This window comes from Oryctolagus cuniculus, chromosome 15 (assembly GCF_051225735.1).
Source record: "Oryctolagus cuniculus isolate XC-2025 breed Fujian yellow rabbit chromosome 15, ASM5122573v1, whole genome shotgun sequence".
Lineage (NCBI taxonomy): Eukaryota > Metazoa > Chordata > Mammalia > Lagomorpha > Leporidae > Oryctolagus > Oryctolagus cuniculus.
In genome coordinates, this window is record NC_142881.1 from 24,595,836 (window position 1) to 24,614,700 (window position 18,865).

At 39.8% G+C, this 18,865-nt stretch overlaps 1 protein-coding gene across 1 annotated transcript in view; it reads right to left on the reverse strand.

The window, feature by feature from the left end:
* SORCS3 (sortilin related VPS10 domain containing receptor 3) overlaps window positions 1-18,865 on the reverse strand; it is a 636,710-nt gene that overhangs the window by 12,200 nt on the left and 605,645 nt on the right. Inside the window, exons 21-22 of the mRNA XM_051823565.3 lie at window positions 5,420-5,543; window positions 4,008-4,120 (exon numbers count right to left, since the gene is read on the reverse strand). Of these exons, the coding sequence (XP_051679525.2) occupies window positions 4,008-4,120; window positions 5,420-5,543 (237 nt within the window). The remainder of the gene's footprint in view (window positions 1-4,007; window positions 4,121-5,419; window positions 5,544-18,865) is intronic.

Consider the following 18,865-nt stretch of genomic DNA (forward strand, 5'->3'; position numbering starts at 1 on the left):
GGAAGGCTTTGTGGCTACCTTGCTGTTCCCAAAGATGCTCTGCACAGTAGAAACTCAGGAAGTAGTTTCTGCATTGAATGGAAACAGAGGAGTTGGCTGTTTCCCATTTGCTCAGCTCTGATTCCTATTTGGACCTAGACTTATAGATTTGATTCTCAGGGATATGAAAAAGGAAAGTGAGAGAGCCAGCTGAAAGGAAGAAAACTGTAGCAATCAGAGGCCTAGAAAGTTGATCCTAGGGTAGCTGGAAGTCTCGGTGCCTAAGTCCATGGGCAAGAAAGCCTTATCCTAACTGTCTGGGGATAGCACATCTCAAAGACCAGACAAAGAAGCAAAGTACAGAGAAACACCCAATGGAGAGAAGAAAGGGCAAGCCTGTCAGTGTCTTGGCTGGTGTGTCCCTCTGTCCCAGGGAAAAGTGATTGCAGAGATTATCAATCAAGCACTTGGGAGGGACTTTGGAGTTGTGTATCTAGATTCACTTAGTCCTTCCAAAGGGGTAAGACTATGGTTGGTATATGTGAGACTTTGGGCATACACTTTATCTGACTTGGCTCATTAGTATTATTTAGCAGTAGTGCCTTTTATCATTACCAAGTAATTTCCCAAAAAGCTAGTACAAGTTTAACAATATAACCATACAAAATGCAACACCAGCCTGGATGCCTTGCAAAGACCTATGCTAGGGTCTCAAGATTTGTGTCCCTTGGATGCATATGTTTAAATCCAATCAGCAATGTGATGGTATCAGGAGGTGGGATGTGTGGGCCGTGGTTAGGACATGAGGGTAGACCCTTCTGAAGGGGATCAGTGCCATTCTAAAAGAGGCCCAGGAAAGCTGCCTGCCCCTTCTACCATGTCAGGATTCAGCAAGAAGTTTCCACGCATCAATCAGGAAACCAGCCTTCATCAGACACCAGGCCTTTGATGTTGAACTTTCCAGTCTCCAGAACTGGGAGGAATGAATGTTGTTTGTAACTCACTTGGCCTCTGACGTCTGGTGCAGCACCCTGAGTAGACCAAGACAGCATCTTCTGCACATTCAGTTTCATCCTCTATGAATAATCCCTTTATAAAAATTTTGGCACTGAAGTTTCTCTCCTACACAACTAACCTCCCGACCTCTACCCCACAGATATGCTCTTCTAGGGTGCTCCTTTATTTCTTTATTCTGCTTCCTTTCCATCAACCCTGTAGACTCTATCTTCTCAGGGTCTTTCTCCTCCATCTTGGGTAGGATCAGCGTCCTGTCTGCCCTGCCTCCATGCCTCCATGCCTCCTGGAGGGAGCCTAACAACCTCCACAGCCTCAGCTCTTAAACCTCTTCCTCCAGCAGAACCCTCTGTGTGATATCCAGACCACATTTCCCACATTCCTGGTTACCTGCATCCACTCATTTCTCATGTGCTCCAAAGGCATATAAAATAGATCAAAGCATTATTGTTCCTGAAGCAAGTTTCTCCCACACAGTCACCAGCTTGATTAATGGCAACACCATTTCCCACCTACCGCTGCAGTCAGGAAGCCGCCCCCTCCCTCTTAGCCACACTACATTTTTTAAAGTCAGCAATTCTGTTGTTTAGCAGGGAAAGTAGACTTTACTACTCTTCTTCATAATCTTATTATGTCTAGGTAGACAACTGCAGTGCTCTTTTTTTTTAATGTAGTTGTTTATTATTTATTTGAGAGGCAGAAAGACATGGGGTGGGGGACAGAAAGGGAGAATAAGAAGGAGAGAGGGAGGGAGGGAGGGAAAGAGGGAGGGAGGGAGGGCGAGAGAGAGAGAGAGAGAGAGAGAGAGAGAGGGAGAAAGAGAGAGGGGGAGAGAGGGAGAGAGAAAGAGGGAGAGGGAGGGAGAGAGGGAGAGAAGGAGAGAGAGAAAGAGCGCCCATTCAGTGGTTCACTACCCAAATTCCTGCAACAGCTGGGATTGGACTGGGTCTGGGCCAAATGTGAGGACCAGGAACTCAATCTGTTAGGTGGGAAGTTAGATATGAGCTTATCTAACTAAAGAGATAAGACATCTATATCCAGCATATGCATCTACACCTCAAAGTCATCCCCATAATGTTTCAGGGGCAGCCTGGCATTCGCATCCTGCCCTTCCCCCTTCTACCTGATAACCTGCCAGGTGGGGGTCCCCGCCCCTTCTGCCTGACAAATCTTCCACAATCTCCCAGGTGCAGCCTAGTATCTGCATTTCAAACACCCTGCTCTGGATCCCCATTCTCTAGGGGGTCTTGCTCACCCTTCCTCTGAACCCAGGATGGCGCCAGCTAGGCTTCCTCCTGTCTGATACCTTCAAGGGAAAACTCAGATAGAAGCTTCTTAACATTTACAGCCATAAAATCCTTTGTTTCAGGAGGAGATGTGTGAAGACAAAGACCCATCTCCTTAAAAACCCCTGGCCTCAACCAGACTGCGCACTCAGCCCTCTGCCTCTCTGCTGAGCAGCCTGCCTGGTCTGGCCAGGTGTATTCTCCACTTAACCATGTAACCTCGCTCCTTCCCCCCGCCTGAGTGACTGCACTCTCTCTCAGGCCCTGGAGAGGTGCCCATCCATCTTTGCGGATGTCCCTACCTTAATAAACTTTGCTACGTTTTACTTTCCACTACTCTGTCTCATGCCTGAATTCTTTCTTGCGTGAAGACAAGAACCCTCCATTTCTCCGGTAACAAATCCAGGTCTCCCACATGCGTGACAGGAGCCCAATTACTTGATCCATCACTGCTACCTCCCTGGGTCTGCATTAGCAAGAAGGTGGAGTCAAAAGGACAGGGTCAAGTATGAACTCAGGTACTCCAATGCAGCAAGTGGGTATCTTAACCACTAGGCTGATAACCTGTCCCTGCAGTGGTCTTTAGACTGGCATTTCTTTTTCCCAAAATTTCTCCTCAACCCTATTCTCTTCCCAGTCCAACTTCCAGGCCTCTGAATGATTCCCTTTATGGGTAACTGAGCAGCATTGTCTTATTAAATAAAAATTATGCGTCCACACTATTCACTTCCCTATAGCATATATGCCAACTGTCATTTAGCTTCTCACACCACCCATAGTATGACCTAACCATCTTAGCTCCGCTCTAGCCACACTTGCCCGTGTAACCTATGTATTGCTGTACTGTACTTCCTCCATTTCCTGAATATATTGTACTCTTTCAATATATGGCTCTGCATATACTGTTCATTCTACCTGAAAGATACCATCCCCACCTGTTAATTAACATTTCTCCTTTCCAGTACAGTTCAGATATTCCTCCCAAAATCATTCTGATAGTTCAGTAAGTATTTCTTGAGTCACAACTCTTGGCTAAGCCTATACATCCCTAAATAGAATAAATCACAATTTTTCTCATACTCCTTGGAGATTCTGGCCATGCCTCTACTATATATCTAATTGCATATTAGACTTGTTTCTACAATCAAATAGACTGTGTTTTATTCATCATTATATTCCAATGTCTAGCTCTGATAAAATGGTTAACAAAATCCTTACACTTCCTCTAAGGCAAATCTGACCTTGGGTTAACTCAATAACTCTATTACCCTGCTGGAGTGCTCTACTTTCTGGCCTGTAGCCTTCAGGTTAATCAGAGCTCCTTGGTAGACAAAGGTCCAGCTATGTGCATTATATTTATACAAACTCAGTGAATGGCCTAAGCATTAGTTCATTAAGGGAATCAAGTCCCTATCTCAGAAAAAGTCTGGCAAAAACATTGGGCCAATTTCCATCATCCAGTTCTAGACTGTTCTCTCTCTCTTACCCTCTCCTCTCTATTCCATCTTCTCACCCCTTCCTCTTTTTCCCTCCCTCCTTCCTTTCCCTGCTTCCTGACTTCTCAGCCTCTATTCTCTCCCCGTACCTTTAATTTTACAGAGACGTCATCCTCCTCTAACTACAGAATGCTGGTGTTAATCCACAAAAACATATTCCACGTGTCATTATTGTCATTATCTAGTTCTTTCCTTACTTGCAAATATTTAAGCAAAGAGAAAGCCAACTCACTTTAATAAGAGCTCTCTTTATGACATTGCCAATGTCTTGCCTCCACTCAGGAATGTCAGGATTGTGGTGATCCAGATTAGGAGAGAATGACAAGAGCTGGGACTGGAAGTATTCTGCAGAAGAGAGAGTGAATCAGTGAATTGAAAGAAGGAGTGACAGGCGAGGGACTCTATAATTGCTGTGTCTTGGGGAGTCTGCTCTGTTATATGACTTTAATTCCTTATTTTCAGCTCAATTCTTGGCTTCTGAAAGTAGAATTTGGTGACTGAAAGTACATTTGTGCTCGTTTGGCTAGTTCCTAAGATCTTCAGCTTTTTTTTCTTTTGAATAATATTGTCTGAAGTGAAAGATACGTATGAACCCCCAGAAGGAGATTTCTGCTGCTGTCTGTGGTGTCCTGCTGAGCGACAAATGTGTTAACAATCTGGGCTTGGTTGCAATGGAGTCTTTTCACTTCTCCTTCCCTCAGTGCCTGTGTCCATCCTGATAGAAATCACATCAGAGGATTCGAAAGGAGGCTAAAATGTTGTTGTCTGGGGTATGGATAGTGTTCAGCTTCTTAACCCGGTTGGTGAGGTCACAGTTTATTCGCTAGGTGGAAACACATAAAGCTTAACTCATGATTGTTATATTTTTCTTGTAAAAATTACACTAAACATCCATTAAAAAAATACCTTCCAGGTGCCCATGTAGACCATGAATTAAAGGTTTGCAGAGTTGTAGGGAAAGGATATTGATGAATAAATATGATCTGAATTTAACCCTCCAAAAAACCCACAGTGATAGTGGCTATGTCTAGGAACCTGGCAGGTTGTGTGAGGTAGCAGTAGAAGCATAGCTGATTGCATTAAAAACAAATTTATAATCCACCATAGAGAACAGGGTGGGGACCCTCTTGACTCTGCTCCTGCCGTTCTCCAGGCTTATATTCTTAGCCTCATCACCAAGTATTAGCAGGCAATGATGTTAGAAACTCTGACAACCACAAAAATGCATCTGTTCTATGCAGGTCTTCTGATTACTTGAGCTATCTGTTCTACAAGGGGAGGGACCATGACTCTTCAGCTTTTGAAACCTCTCGTCTCCATCTAACAAAAAGTGTTGTGAATAGCTTGGCAGGACATCAGATCTGACTCCTTCTACTTCTTGCTTAGCCTTCCTTCAACTTAGGGTGTGCATCTCTATTTAATGAGAACCCCAAAAGGGTAGTGGTCCAGATACACTGCAGGGGACAACACCTATGTGTGATCTGCTTCTCTTCTAAACTCAACCTCTCTACCCCGGAACAAGATAGGAGGTAGGCGTGGATCCCTCCTGGGGAATTTACAAATCATCTGTGATTGGCATTGGGGGTAGATGGGAGGAATGGGCCAGGTAGGAGGGAGCATCATAGGACAATTTGCAGAGCTTACCGTGTACGGCAATATCTTTCGTGTCCTGGATAAGGGCATTCCCGGCAGCCACTTGCACTGTGATGGTGTTGGTTCCTTCAGCAGGAAAAGTGAAAGAAATGCTGCTGTCCAAGGTGATGAGGGGCTGTAAGAAGGAGAGATGACAACACCCATTTAGTCTTATGTAGGATATCAGATTTTCCTCCTTTCCTGTAAATCTCAAAATGCCACAAATGTGCATAGCAGATTAGATCCCTAGGGATTCTAACTTGAAAAGGGAAAAAAATAACTTTAACAGCTTCTTAAGACTGATTTTTCTCCTAGTATCTAGGAAGAATATTAATACATTTGAAACACATTGGGAAGTGTTAATCTCAAGGTAGGGTAAGACTGTGCAACCTACGTATCCCATGGCATTCTGCCCCTTCCCTTGCAGCAAATAGAAACAGTCTGTTCCTCTTGGCTCTGGGAATAGAAGATCATTTCTGTCCTCCCCTTAATACTTGGGGTCACTGTGTATTCTACCCACACTGTCAGATCTTTTAGAAAATTTATCATATTTTGCTTATTTCTGCATCACTCACCAAAAATAACAGAAAATATGTGTAAGGTAGATGTATGGTCACACTGCTCACTTTTCATTATATTTTATCTGTGTTTTCTATTGCAAGGCTTTTTTTTCCCATTTTTAATAGGTTGGAAATAAACAAAAATATATCTGTAACTACTTTTTAAGCTCTGTTCCTTTTTTTCATCCCTGATCATAACAGATAGGAATTATAAAAATAGAGAAATAGAATTCTATTTTTCTACTGGGAATTAGGATCTTGATAAAAGCTGGTTTTTCTATCAGGAAGAAGAGAGTGCCAATGTTGACACTGAAGAACCATTATCAAGCTTTTGTCCTCTCAGGCTCTCTGTGACTGGGAAGGTAAGACATAATAGTAGGAGGCTTATCTGAGGCAGCTGACAGAGATTTCATGAGCACAGATAGTAGACTCCCTCTCCTCTCTGTGTCAGGATAAGAACAGGATAGAGTCATGATGAGCCAGGTGGGGAGCATAGGTTTGACCTTTTAAGGAGTAGGCGTGGACCAGGACTCCCACAGCACACCCACACATGGCATGGATGCATGACACAGAACTCTCAGAGGCTCCACTGCTGGACTGAAATTTTTTTCCAGATAGCAATCTTCAACTGAGCTTCTGAAAAAATAATTCAATTTCTTCTGCTTTAAAATTCTATAGTTCTATTTTATGATCAGGCTGATGGCTGGAGCTCGGACAGGATTAGAGATATTGCCCTAAGCTTCAGACACCCTTTCTTCTCTGCCAAATGAAAGGAGGAAGTAGATATATAAAAAGATACACCTTTTCCCTTAACTGAGGGCAAGCCCTCAGGTTCAGGCATCCCTTCCCACACTTATGGCTTGGTGATGGTGCACCCAAATTGTGGGCTTCTGAAATTAACAAGGGGTGAGGTACACATAGGTTCTATTGTGAACAATATATCCCATGGATCGATAGTGGCTGCTTACTGTCCTGAGAAGAAATCTGAAGTCAAGTTGGGCTCAGTATAGCGATACTGGCCATGGCCATAGCATAAGGGAATCACAACATGTGTATCACATTCTTGCCATTTTCTAGAATAAGAACTGTGTCTTTGTTACTATTTTAATGAATGACCACGGTTGAAGGTTGAATCTTTCCAGTTCTGAGTCTTAGTTCTTTACCCTTTAAATGAAGGGTTTGGGATAGAAGATCTTTAGGAACTCATTCAGTAATTAGAATCTACATATTTATGAATGGCTTTAGGCAAAATTTCTAATTTCTACCAGTCAGCGCATTAGGACTTACTGCCAGAAGAACTCCAACAACTTTACTACCTTAGTCACATTCTTGGAAACAAATAAAGACACCTCTATTTCCAACAGAATGGCTAAAACAGGTTTTAAAATAACACCAAATAATATTGAACACGTAGAGCAACTGGAATGCTCTAATTCTTGTGGAAATGTGAAACAGCAAAACTACCTTGGAAGGAAGTTTAGTTTTGCAAGAAATTGCAAGAACTTTGTTTCAAAGTGATTGTGCCATTTTACATTTCACAAATTGGCAATTGCAATCTAAGGAAGTTAGTCAAAAGAAAGGAAAACTCAAGTCCACTAACAACAATACAAAAAAAAAAGTTCATAGCAGATGATTCGAAACAGTTAGAAATCAGAAACAGCCCAGGAGTTCATCAACAGGTAAATGAATAAATGAGACACAATATATTCACACAATGACTAGAAAAGAGCCAATTCTGATACACAAGGGGATTGCAAAAGGTTCATGAAAAATGCATATAATGAAAAAGACTATACATAGATTTCAAAAGTGATTTTGCACCAAAATAAACTTATATTTTAATTTCATTTTCCCATGAATTTTAATTATATATATATATATATGGATAAATTCCAAAACCACACATGGTGAAAAAATTCATACTGTGTGATTACATTTTCATGAAGTTCTATAACAGAGAAATCTAATCTATAGTGGAAAAAAACAAAATACTGATTGAGAAGCAGTATGAGAGAACTTTCTGGAATGATGGTAATGTTTTATATCTTGATAGGAGTTTGAATTATACAGCAAATGCCTCTGTCAAAACTCAGTAAGTACACACTGCAGATTTGAACTTTCCATTGTTGATGCATTTTATAAACCTGCTTGGAGAAGAGTAGCAAGAATCTTGAACTAAAGTTAATGATTTGAAAGCTGTGTCATTTAGGACAAAGTCTATAAATTTCTTAAATGTCATGGCCAGTACTGTGGTTGGACATAGCCTGAGTGGCTCCCAAGGTTCCACGTGTTGAAATTTAATCCCCACTGGGAGGCATTAAGGGGGTGGAAAGTTAGGCTGACTGTGGTGTTCATAGGTGTGGGCTCTGGGAAGTTATCAGGGTTAAAGTCATTAAGGGATAGCCCCCATGATGGAATCTTGGTGGCTTTATAAGGAGGCATGGAGAGAGGGATCAGACAGGCACACACACACACATACACACATACACACACACACACAAGTGCCCCACCTCTCTTGCCTGTGATGCTCTGCATCACCTTGGTTCCCTGCCAATAAGAAGGTCATCAACTGCTGAGGCCCCTGGAGCTTGTACCTCCAGAACAGTGAGCCAAAACAAACCTGCTTTCCTTATAAAGTAGCCTGCCTCAGATATTTCATCATGGTAATCGGAAACAGTGATTCAGGTGGGGTGGATAGAGAGATGTGTTATACAATAAGTACAGTAAAATGTTAATGGTAGACTACAGGTGGCAGCTATGTGGATGCTCACTGCAAAATTCTTGCAACTGAAGTGCATGTTTGAAATTTTTTTAACTTTTATTTAATGAATATAAATTTCCAAAGTACAGAATATTGATTACAATGGCTTCCCCCCCCATAACATCCCTCCAACCCACAACCCTCCCCTTATCCACTCCCTCTCCCCTTCCATTCACATCAAGATTCATTTTCAATTCTCTTTATATACAGAAGATCAGTTTAGCATACATTAAATAAAGATTTCAACAGTTTGCTCCCACACAGAAACATAAAGTGAAAAATACTGTTTGAGTACTAGTTATAGCATTAAATCTCAATGTACAGCACACTAAGGACAAAGATCCTACATGAGGAGTAAGTGCACAGTGACTCCTGTTGTTGACTTAACAAATTGACACTCTTGTTTATGGCATCAGTAATCACCTTAGGCTCTTGTCATGAGCTGCCAAGGCTATGGAAGCCCCCCGAGTTCACTGACTCTGATCATTTTTAGACAAGGCCATGGTCAAAGTGGAAGTTCTCTCCTCCCTTCAGAGAAAGGTACCTCCTTCTTTGATGACCCATTCTTTCCACTGGGATCTCACTCGTGGAGATCTTTCATTTAGGTTTTTTTCCCCCCCAGAGTGTCTTGGCTTTCCATGCCTGAAATACTCTCATGGGCATTTCAGCCAGATCCTCATGCCTTAAGGGCTGATTATGAGGCCAGAGTGCTGTTAGGACATTTGCCATTCTATGGGTCTGCTGTGTATCTCACTTCCCATGTTGGATCATTCTCTCCCTTTTTGATTCTATCAGCTAGTATTTGCAGACACTATTCTTGTTTATGTGATCCTTTTGGTTCTTAGTCCTATCATTACGATCAATTGTGAACAGAAATTGATCACTGGGACTAGTGAGATGGCATTGGTACATGCCACCTCAATGGGATTGAATTCGAATCCCCTGGTATGTTTCTAACTCTACTGTTGAACTAGTAGGCTAAAATAGAAAAATTATAAATGTGCATTTACTTTATCTGGTTCCATGAATGACTCTCTTCCGCTATGTTCACTGTCCTTGTGTTTTGTTACGGTCCTTGGCTTTCTCAAGCCTCCTCCCACCTCTTGCCACCAGGCATTTTTCTCCTTTACTAGTCTTCTCCTCAGGAAACCTTCACTGGTTGTATGTCATCTTCTTCAGCTCTTGTCGCAAGGCTCTGGCGGTTAGAGCCAGTGCTGAGTAACGGCGTCTCTTCTGAGAAGAGTAGAATTCCTCCCGTTCTAGCAGATTTGATCTTGTCTCCATCTAGCTGATTCCCTAGAAGACCTAGGACCAAGTAAGAGCGCAGGGCTGCAGGACAAGGCCTGCCATCTAAGGTGGGAGAGCAAGGGCTTCCTGCCAGCCAGTCAGGGCACTGAGCCACAACAAACAAACTGTGCGGAATGGAAACACTTGTTCCCCTGATAGCAGGCCACAGACGTCCCTGCTAGGAAAATAGCAGAAGCTAATTTTGTTTTCCAAATTGCTTTTGTTTTCCATCAGCTGTTATGGCATCATGGCTGATTTCACTTCCTTGCAAAGCTGGAACACTCACCAGGATTCTTGAGTTCTTCATTGGTCATTGATATCTAGTGCCCAATGCTAAATTAAATCAAGTATTTTAAGGTTCATTTACTCAAATCTATTAGGCAAGCAGACACATTTATTAAGCCAGACCTCTGTTAATCCCAGCAAATTGGCCGTTCAGAGCCCCACAAATCCAACAGGCAGCCGATTACTTTTCTGTCTCTGTGCTTGCTCCAAGCTGCAGGGCCGGCCCACAATCAGCTCCTTGGAATAATACCGCACGCCCTGCTTAGGCTGGGGGTTACATCCCTCCCCACTGAGCATCTCGCCCGTGCGACAGGTCACATATTATCCACTGAGCACAACAGGGAGGCAACAAAGCTCTGAGTACTTGGTTATGAGATTTCCACCTGACTAATGGTACAACGAGCTGCAGGGAAATCTCAGGATGAAGGCTACATCAGCCTCACAGACACAGGAAGTTAACATTGCATATTAGAAAATGCCCACTGTTTAAAATGCATATCTTGATAAAAAGCTGCCATTTCCAGATTGAACAGACTATGCAATCACTGTGCTTGCCTTATTTAAGACCTTCAGTAGATTATACAGTAATATATGGAAAGTGCTTATCACATGAAGTGGAAAGGCAGCATATATAATTGTAGATGTGCTATGTTCAGAACTGTGTAAAATATTAAATACACCCAAAGGCAAGAAAGAAACACAGCAAAGTAATTCCTATAGTTCTGTTATGACTATGGAATTAATATGAAAATTCACAGAAAAAATAATTTTGCTAAAATGTGTGCACACGCATACACACGCTCAAATACATCCAAAAACTCATTGAAAGTACCTGCTAAAGCATCACTGTCCACACATCTGGCTCTATCTTCCATCTTTCTGTCCTAAATTTGAGTTTCCATGAAAAAATTCAAACCTTACATTTGTGTCTTTCACAGCCATCCATCAACTATCCGCTCCAAATTTCAGCTTCTTCTCCAGCTTCTGCCCAGATGAACCTTCTAGAGTGGCTTCACATAACACAAGCATTCCCAAAGCCTCACCTTCACTCACAAATCCCTCTCTCTTCACTGCCTCTGTTTTACTGGTTCTTCAGTGTCAGTGCCGGACTAATTTCACTCCGTGACCAACAACGTCTGCATCCATTGCCCTCTAAGCTACTTGATTTGACCAGTAATATTACATTCCTATTGACTTCACTTCTTCTATATTTTCTTGGATGTTAACCTCATTTTCTCAAATAGATTATGTTTCTTTAAGATAACAACTGAGTTTTATGCTCTTTTGTATTCCTCAGGATATCTAGCACAAAACACAGAATCTTCCAAAAGACCCATAGCAGTACTATTACAACTTAACATCTCATGCTTATAGGTTTATAGGTGTATGAGTTGGGTTTCAAGAATGCATGCACTCATCTATTTACTTATATGTACATCACATTTGCTCGCCAGTTATTGTGGATTCAACTTGCCTTCTAATTTGGCAAAAAAATCTCAAAGAATTTATGGAGAATGTTGTATGTGTTCTGCTACTTCTAAACATACGAAAGCCATGGTTGATTTCACTGATTTTCTGATGCTTAACCTTGTATATTCCTTGCACAAAACAAATACAGGAATAAATGCCCCAAATCAGGATTAACTCCTTTAACAGATCAGTTTGCTATCAAAGGGAGCAAAGCACTCTAAAATCACAGCACTCATCATCAACCCAAAAACACCCATTCATTTTCCAGTCAACTATGGTGCTAATTAGATCAATTATTGGACACTGTGGCCATCTTGACATATTTCTGGGATGGTACTAGTAGAAAGCACTGAAAATGTAACTCATGCAAATGGACCACATAACCATTTTTGCACAACTAATGGTTAGATGTGTTCTAAACCCTATATATACCTTTCACTACTTAATCTTCTACTATTCTCACTTAAATATTTTGATCAATAAAACTGAGACCCAAAGGACTTAGAGTAAAGGCCTACAGCAAAGAAAAATATGTCTAGGCTTCAACCTAGGTTGTTTTATTCTGAAATGAAGTCTTTCGTGTATGAACATTCTTTAGATTTTTTGAAGACAAAACCAGTTGTCAGTTCTTTGAGATCTGGGCAAGTGTGCACCACTTCATGTTCAAGGTAACAGATGAAAAATTTCTAACACAGGATAATTTCTGGTTATCACTAATTCAAATAATACAACTATAATACCAATATGTAATATAAAATAAAATTTTCACAGTATGGCATAATAGAGATTAGGTAGGTAGAGAGAGAGAGAACCACGATGGATTTCAAATAATAACTCAGTACTGTGCTGATCATGTGTTAGATATTAGGATCTGTGTTTAAGACCAAAGGAAAGACTCAGATTAAGTGATTTGTTCAAGATAATATAGACAATTCTTAGAGAAATATAAACTTGAATTCCCAATCACCTTCTCTCTCTCTTTCCTCACTCCCTCTCTCCTTTCTTCTTTCCTTTTTGTCCTTCTCTCTCTCTCTCTCTCTCTCTCTCTCAAGCCAGTTAAAGGAGCCATCAAGCCACTGCATACAATACTGGTATTCCACCTCAGAGTGTTGGTTTCAGTTCCAGCTGCTCTGCTTTTGATCCAGCTCCCTGTTAATGTGCTGGAAGGCAGCAGATGATGACCAAAGTACTTGGGACCCTGCCACCCAAATGGAGGACCTGGATGGAGTCCCTGGCTTTGGCTTGGCCCAGACATGGGTATTGTGGTCATCTGGGGAATGAACCATGGTATAAGAGATCTCTCTCTCTCTCTCTCTGCCTCTCTTCCTTTTAAATGAATGAATGGATGGTTTTTCTTTTTTTTCTTTTTTTTTTTTATTACAGGCAGAGTGGACAGTGAGAGAGAGAGACAGAGAGAAAGGTCTTCCTTTTGCCATTGGTTCACCCTCCAATGGCCGCCGCGGCCAGCGCCTTGCGGCTGGCGCACCGCGCTGATCCGAAGGCAGGAGCCAGGTGCTTCTTCTGGTCTCCCATGGGGTGCAGGGCCCAAGCACTTGGGCCATCCTCCACTGCCTTCCCTGGCCACAGCAGAGAGCTGGCCTGGAAGAGGGGCAACCGGGACAGAATCCGGCGCCCCGACCGGGACTAGAACCCGGTGTGCCGGCGCCGCTAGGTGGAGGATTAGCCTAGTGAGCTGTGGCGCCGGCCCAAATGGATGGTTTTTAAAACCCAATTACTAATTAGACACTGCATGGCCTTTCAGATCTCAGCATCAGCACTCAAAAAAAATGATATTGTAGAGGAACTCAAAAAAAAAAAAAAAAGATTGTACTTATTGTGTCTTCAGTTCTTGCAGGCTGCTGAGTAAACTCTTGTGTTGATAATGGCCAAGAATTACTCTTCTTGTGCACAGGAGTTCTCAGTAGAGCCCACCAGGTAAATGGACATTTATAGAAAGAAAGCTCCCTGAATTGACAGCTAACATCTCATATATGCAGATGAGAAATTAACTTAAAATTCTCCTCTTTCTACATTTTTTCAATAAAGTCTTTTCTCAATCCTTTCACCACATGTGTCTGCTGAGCTTTGAACCAAGATTTTGAGTGTGCAACCTCTAGGATACAAACACGTCTATGGTGCAGCTAAACTATCTTGGTGCTGTGGGCAGAATTAAGGTTTGCTGGATGGGAATTAGGAGCCCTAGGTTGTAGGTCTAGATCTGCAACTAACTGTTTGAACTTGGGATGCTCATCTCACAAAGGGAGTGTACTTTTCTAATGTACCAGAGAGTTCACTAAGTATCTTGCTTTGCTATTATCCTGTTGAATTATAATGGTAGAGGTGCAAAAGCTTTAGTCACCTAAACCAAGAAATGAATTTGGAAGCCTGAGGCATAAAAATACAAAAAGAAAAGATATGTGTCAAAACAGAATAGTTATCTGCTCTATTGTTTACCAATACATCCTAAAAGCAGTTTCAATGACATAATAAAAAGCATCCATTTATTGAGTAAATACAATACGCCATGTAAATATATATGATCTTCACCTTCACACAATCAGGATAAGACTGACATTCCCTTCAGTGTTCAGGGAGTAGATTGCATCTTAGGTCAAATAATTTGACCAAGCTCACACAGACAAGAGGTGGCAGTACTGGAAACCTAACCTACAATTTTACAAATCCAAGGTCTATATTCTGACCACAGGATCAGTTCGCTTCCCTAGGAAAGACCAGAGATGAGTTACTGTCCACTCATACAAGACAAGGTTTGAGTGTAAGGGTGAAGTTCCCTTTGGTCATCACTAATCAGTAACCAGATACTTATTTCACTATCTTTTGATATTCTGTATTCCAAACTCTGATGGGATATTTTTCTTTAATTTTTTTTTTTTAAATTAAACCTCTTTCCAGGATGAGCAATGTCAATTACATCACGAGTTTCCAAGAAAAACACAAGTCAGAATTGAAAATTCCGGGAGTCCAGTCATAGGAAAGTCCTCATGATTTTGTAAATTTTGTAACTAAGACCTTAAAAGCCTCTCCAGAAAATAAATAAATTAAATTAAATTTTAAAAAGAGAGAGAGAGAGGTAAAAAACTTTCTTGTTTCCAGCAGGGAGAAAGAAAAAGGAATGATTTTTGTAACATATCAGAGCACTCTTTAAACAAATAAATAAATGAGATCTACCTCCAGAAGAAACTGGTAAATCAGAGCCTAACCTGCTAGGATTTTATCACAGACTAACGACTCTGGGGAAGGGAAATACACACCCTAGCTGTGCTTGCCCACCTTGCAGGAGGCACTAATAAACACCTGAAAAGTACTTAGTCCAGAGGTACAGGCCCACTAAAAGATGCAGGCCTAATGACAGGCCTACAGAAAGCTTCTGGTTCCTCATATGTCACCACCACTTCACCAAAGGCCTAGTAACAGCACTTCCTTTTATGCATTAATTTTGTCTAACCATAAAGAAAAATAATTACAAGCCATACCAAAAGGCGAAACAACAGTTTGAAGATACAGAACTGGACACAGCAAGTTTGCTAAAATATAGACTGGGATAAAACAACTATGATTAATATACTAAGGCCTCTGATAAAGTAGATGCCATGCTAGAAAAGATGGCAGTGTAAGTAGAAATATGGAAATCCTAAGAAGGAACCAAAAAGAAATTATAGAGATCAAAATGTAACAGAAATGAAGAATGTCATTGATTGGCTTGTTAGATCACAGTTGAGGGGCCTGTTCTGTGGTGCAGCAGGTTAAGCTACTGCCTGCAATGCTGCCATTCATATCAGAGTGCCAGTTCAAGGCTTAGCTCCCCTGCTCCTGATCCAACTTCCTCACGTGCACCTGGAAAAGCAGCAGAAGATGGTCCAAGTACTAGGGCCCCTGCCACCCACATGGGAGACCTGGATGGAGCTCCAGCCTTCTCACTTTGAGCCTGGCCCAGCCCTGGCTACTGCAGCCATTTGAGGAGTAAACCAAGGGATGGAAGATCTCTGTTTCTCCCTTTATGTCTCTCTGTGTCACTCCACCTTTCAAATACATTAAATAAAAATTATAGAAAGAAGAACACAACTGAGGAAAGAATCTCTCAGCTAGAAGATATTACAATAAAAACATTCGAACTGCAAATCAAAGAGAACAAATTTTTGCAAAAGAAGCAGAATATATAAACAGGGTTCAAGACAAATAAAAATGTATAAATATATGTAAAGTTAAACCCAGAGGGAAAAGAGGGAGGGAAAAGGAGAAATATATGAAACAATGTGATGACCCATAATCTCCCTCAACATAACAACAAATACCAAAAAACAGACACATGAAACTCAGAGAACATCGCACAGGATAAATGCTGAAAAGCCTACACCTCAGTATATCATTTTCATGCCATTGCAAATAAAAGATTATGAAAAAAGCTTGTAAGAAGCCAGAGGAAAGAAACAATTTACTTCTAGAGAAGACAAGAATTACTTCCAACTTCTCCATAGAAACCAGGCAGTGAAGAAGTGGAGTCATGCATTTAAAGTGTTGAGATCAAAAGCACCAAATCACCAACTCTGTACCTCATAAAATTATTCTTCAAAAATGAAGAAGAAAAAATGATGTTGTCAGATAAATAAAAATTGAGGGAATTTGTTGTCAGCAGATGTGCCTTCCAGAACTGTTAAATTCTTTATAAAGAAGGGAGGGTAAATACTGGTCAGAAATTCTGAACCACATAAAGAAACAAGGAGCACAGAAGAAGACATAAGTAACAGTAAAATAAAACACATTTCCTCTTCTTTTTAGTTGACCTAACAATATTTTATTTAAAACAATAATTGTAACAATGAACTGATTATGCATGCTTCTGTATATATCTAATGGATTCTTATATATAAGTGAATTAAGTGACAACAAGATACAGGAGGTAATAGGGAAGAATTATGATTATCTTATTAGGTAGTTGTATTACCCTATTACCTTAGAAGTAGGATAGAGTCACAGAAAATGGGCTTGGATTCATTGTAAATGTGCATTGCAAATTCTAGGACAACCACTAAATAAAGTAATTTTGAAGATACAAGTGATATGCTAGGCAAGGAGAGGAAAATCAGTAAGGACATAGTTGAACTATGTCAATCAACTGCATATAATAGACATCTATAGATTGTGTCATCAACAATAGCAGAGTAACATAATTCTCAAACTCATACAGATGTTTACCAACACAGAACACATTCTGGACCTAAAATACACTTTAACAAGTTTAAAAGGAGAGAAACTATATAATGCCCTAACTCAGACTACAACAGAGTTAAACTATAAATCAATAATAGAAAGATAACTGGAAAATAGAAAAATATGTGGAGATTAATCAACACACTTTTAAACAATACATAGATCATCAAAGAAGAAATCACAAGAGAAAATTTGAAAATATTTTAACTAAATAAAAATGGAAACACTGCCTATCAAAATTGGTAGGAAATAGCAAAAGCAGAGTTTGGAATGACCTTTATAGCACTGGGTACACATGTAGTGAAAGAGAAAAATCTAAAAACAAGCACCTATTCTTCCACTTTAGAAAACTAAAAAAGGAAAAACAAATTCAATCCAAAATAAGCAGAAGAAACAATAAAAATTAGAACATAAAGCAATGATACTGAAAACAGGAAATCAATAGAGAAAATAAATGAAGCCAAAAGCTGCTGTTGTGAAAATAACAATAAAACTGATAAGCCTCATGCCAGGTTAATTTAAAAAGAGAGAGGGGACATATTTTACTAATATCAGAAATCAATGAAGGCATCACTACAGATCCTATGCATATTAAAAAGATAATAAATAAATACAATGGACAATTTCATTACCACAAATTTGATAACCTAGATGAAATGGATCAATTCCTTGAAAGATAGAACTTGCCAAACTTCACATAAAAGAAATAAAATCTTAACAGGCCCATAACTTTCTGAAATTGAACCAGTCATTAATAATCTTTCCAAACAGAAAGCACCAGGCCCAAATGGTTTTACTAGTGAATTCTACCAAACATTTAAGAAGTGAAAAACCATATCAACTATCAATGATTTTTTTTAAAATCCAACAAAATCCAAAATAATTAACAACAATAAATAAATTCCTGGGAATAAAAAGTGATTATAGCAACGTTGCAGAATATAAAGTTAATGTACAAAAGTTGATCACTTTCCATATACCAGTAATGATCAAGAAAAATTTGAATTAAAAATACAATACCATTTATATGAGTACTATCAAAATGAAATAATTATGATAAATTTAATAAAATATGTGCCAGACCTACAAAAGTTCATGGAAAATGATTATAAACATTAAATATGGATTTCAAATATTTTGACAAATATAAACTTTTAATTCCACTTTCTTTGAACTTTTTGAGGTACTCTCATATGTAAAGAAAACTACAAAACTCTACTCAAAGAAATTAAACAACAACTAAATAAATGAAAAGAAATAAGAGAGTTTCGAAAAAGTTTGTGGAAAATGGAATTAAGTGATAATGTGAATTTTCCGTGAATTTTTTGAAACCCTCTTATTTATGGCTAGGAAGATTCAATACTGTCAAGATGTCAGTTCTTAGCAATTTGATGTACAGATTCATTGGAACCCCAAACTCCAAGCAAGTTATTCTTTAGTTAACAGTAGAATTTTAAAGTTTATATTGAAAGGGAAAAGACTCAGATTAACAAACATAATATCGAAGAAGAGAAAGTTGAATGACTGACCCCACCTGACTTGAAGACCAATAGTAAATGTATATTAATTGAGGCAGAGTGGCACTGGTAAAAGAACAAATAAATCAATGTAGCTTAATAGAAAGCCGGAAATAAATCCATTTCATATTTGAGGAAACAGCAAAGGCAATATCACATAGTGAAGATACTCTTTTCAAAATATGGTACTTGTACAACTAGACAAGCAGTTGCAAAAATAACATGAATCTAGGTATAGACATACCCACCAAAAAATGAATCTAAAAATGAATCCAAGATCTAAATATAAAATGCAAAGCCATAGAACTCTAGAAGATAACTTAGGAGAACACCTAGATGACATTATGAT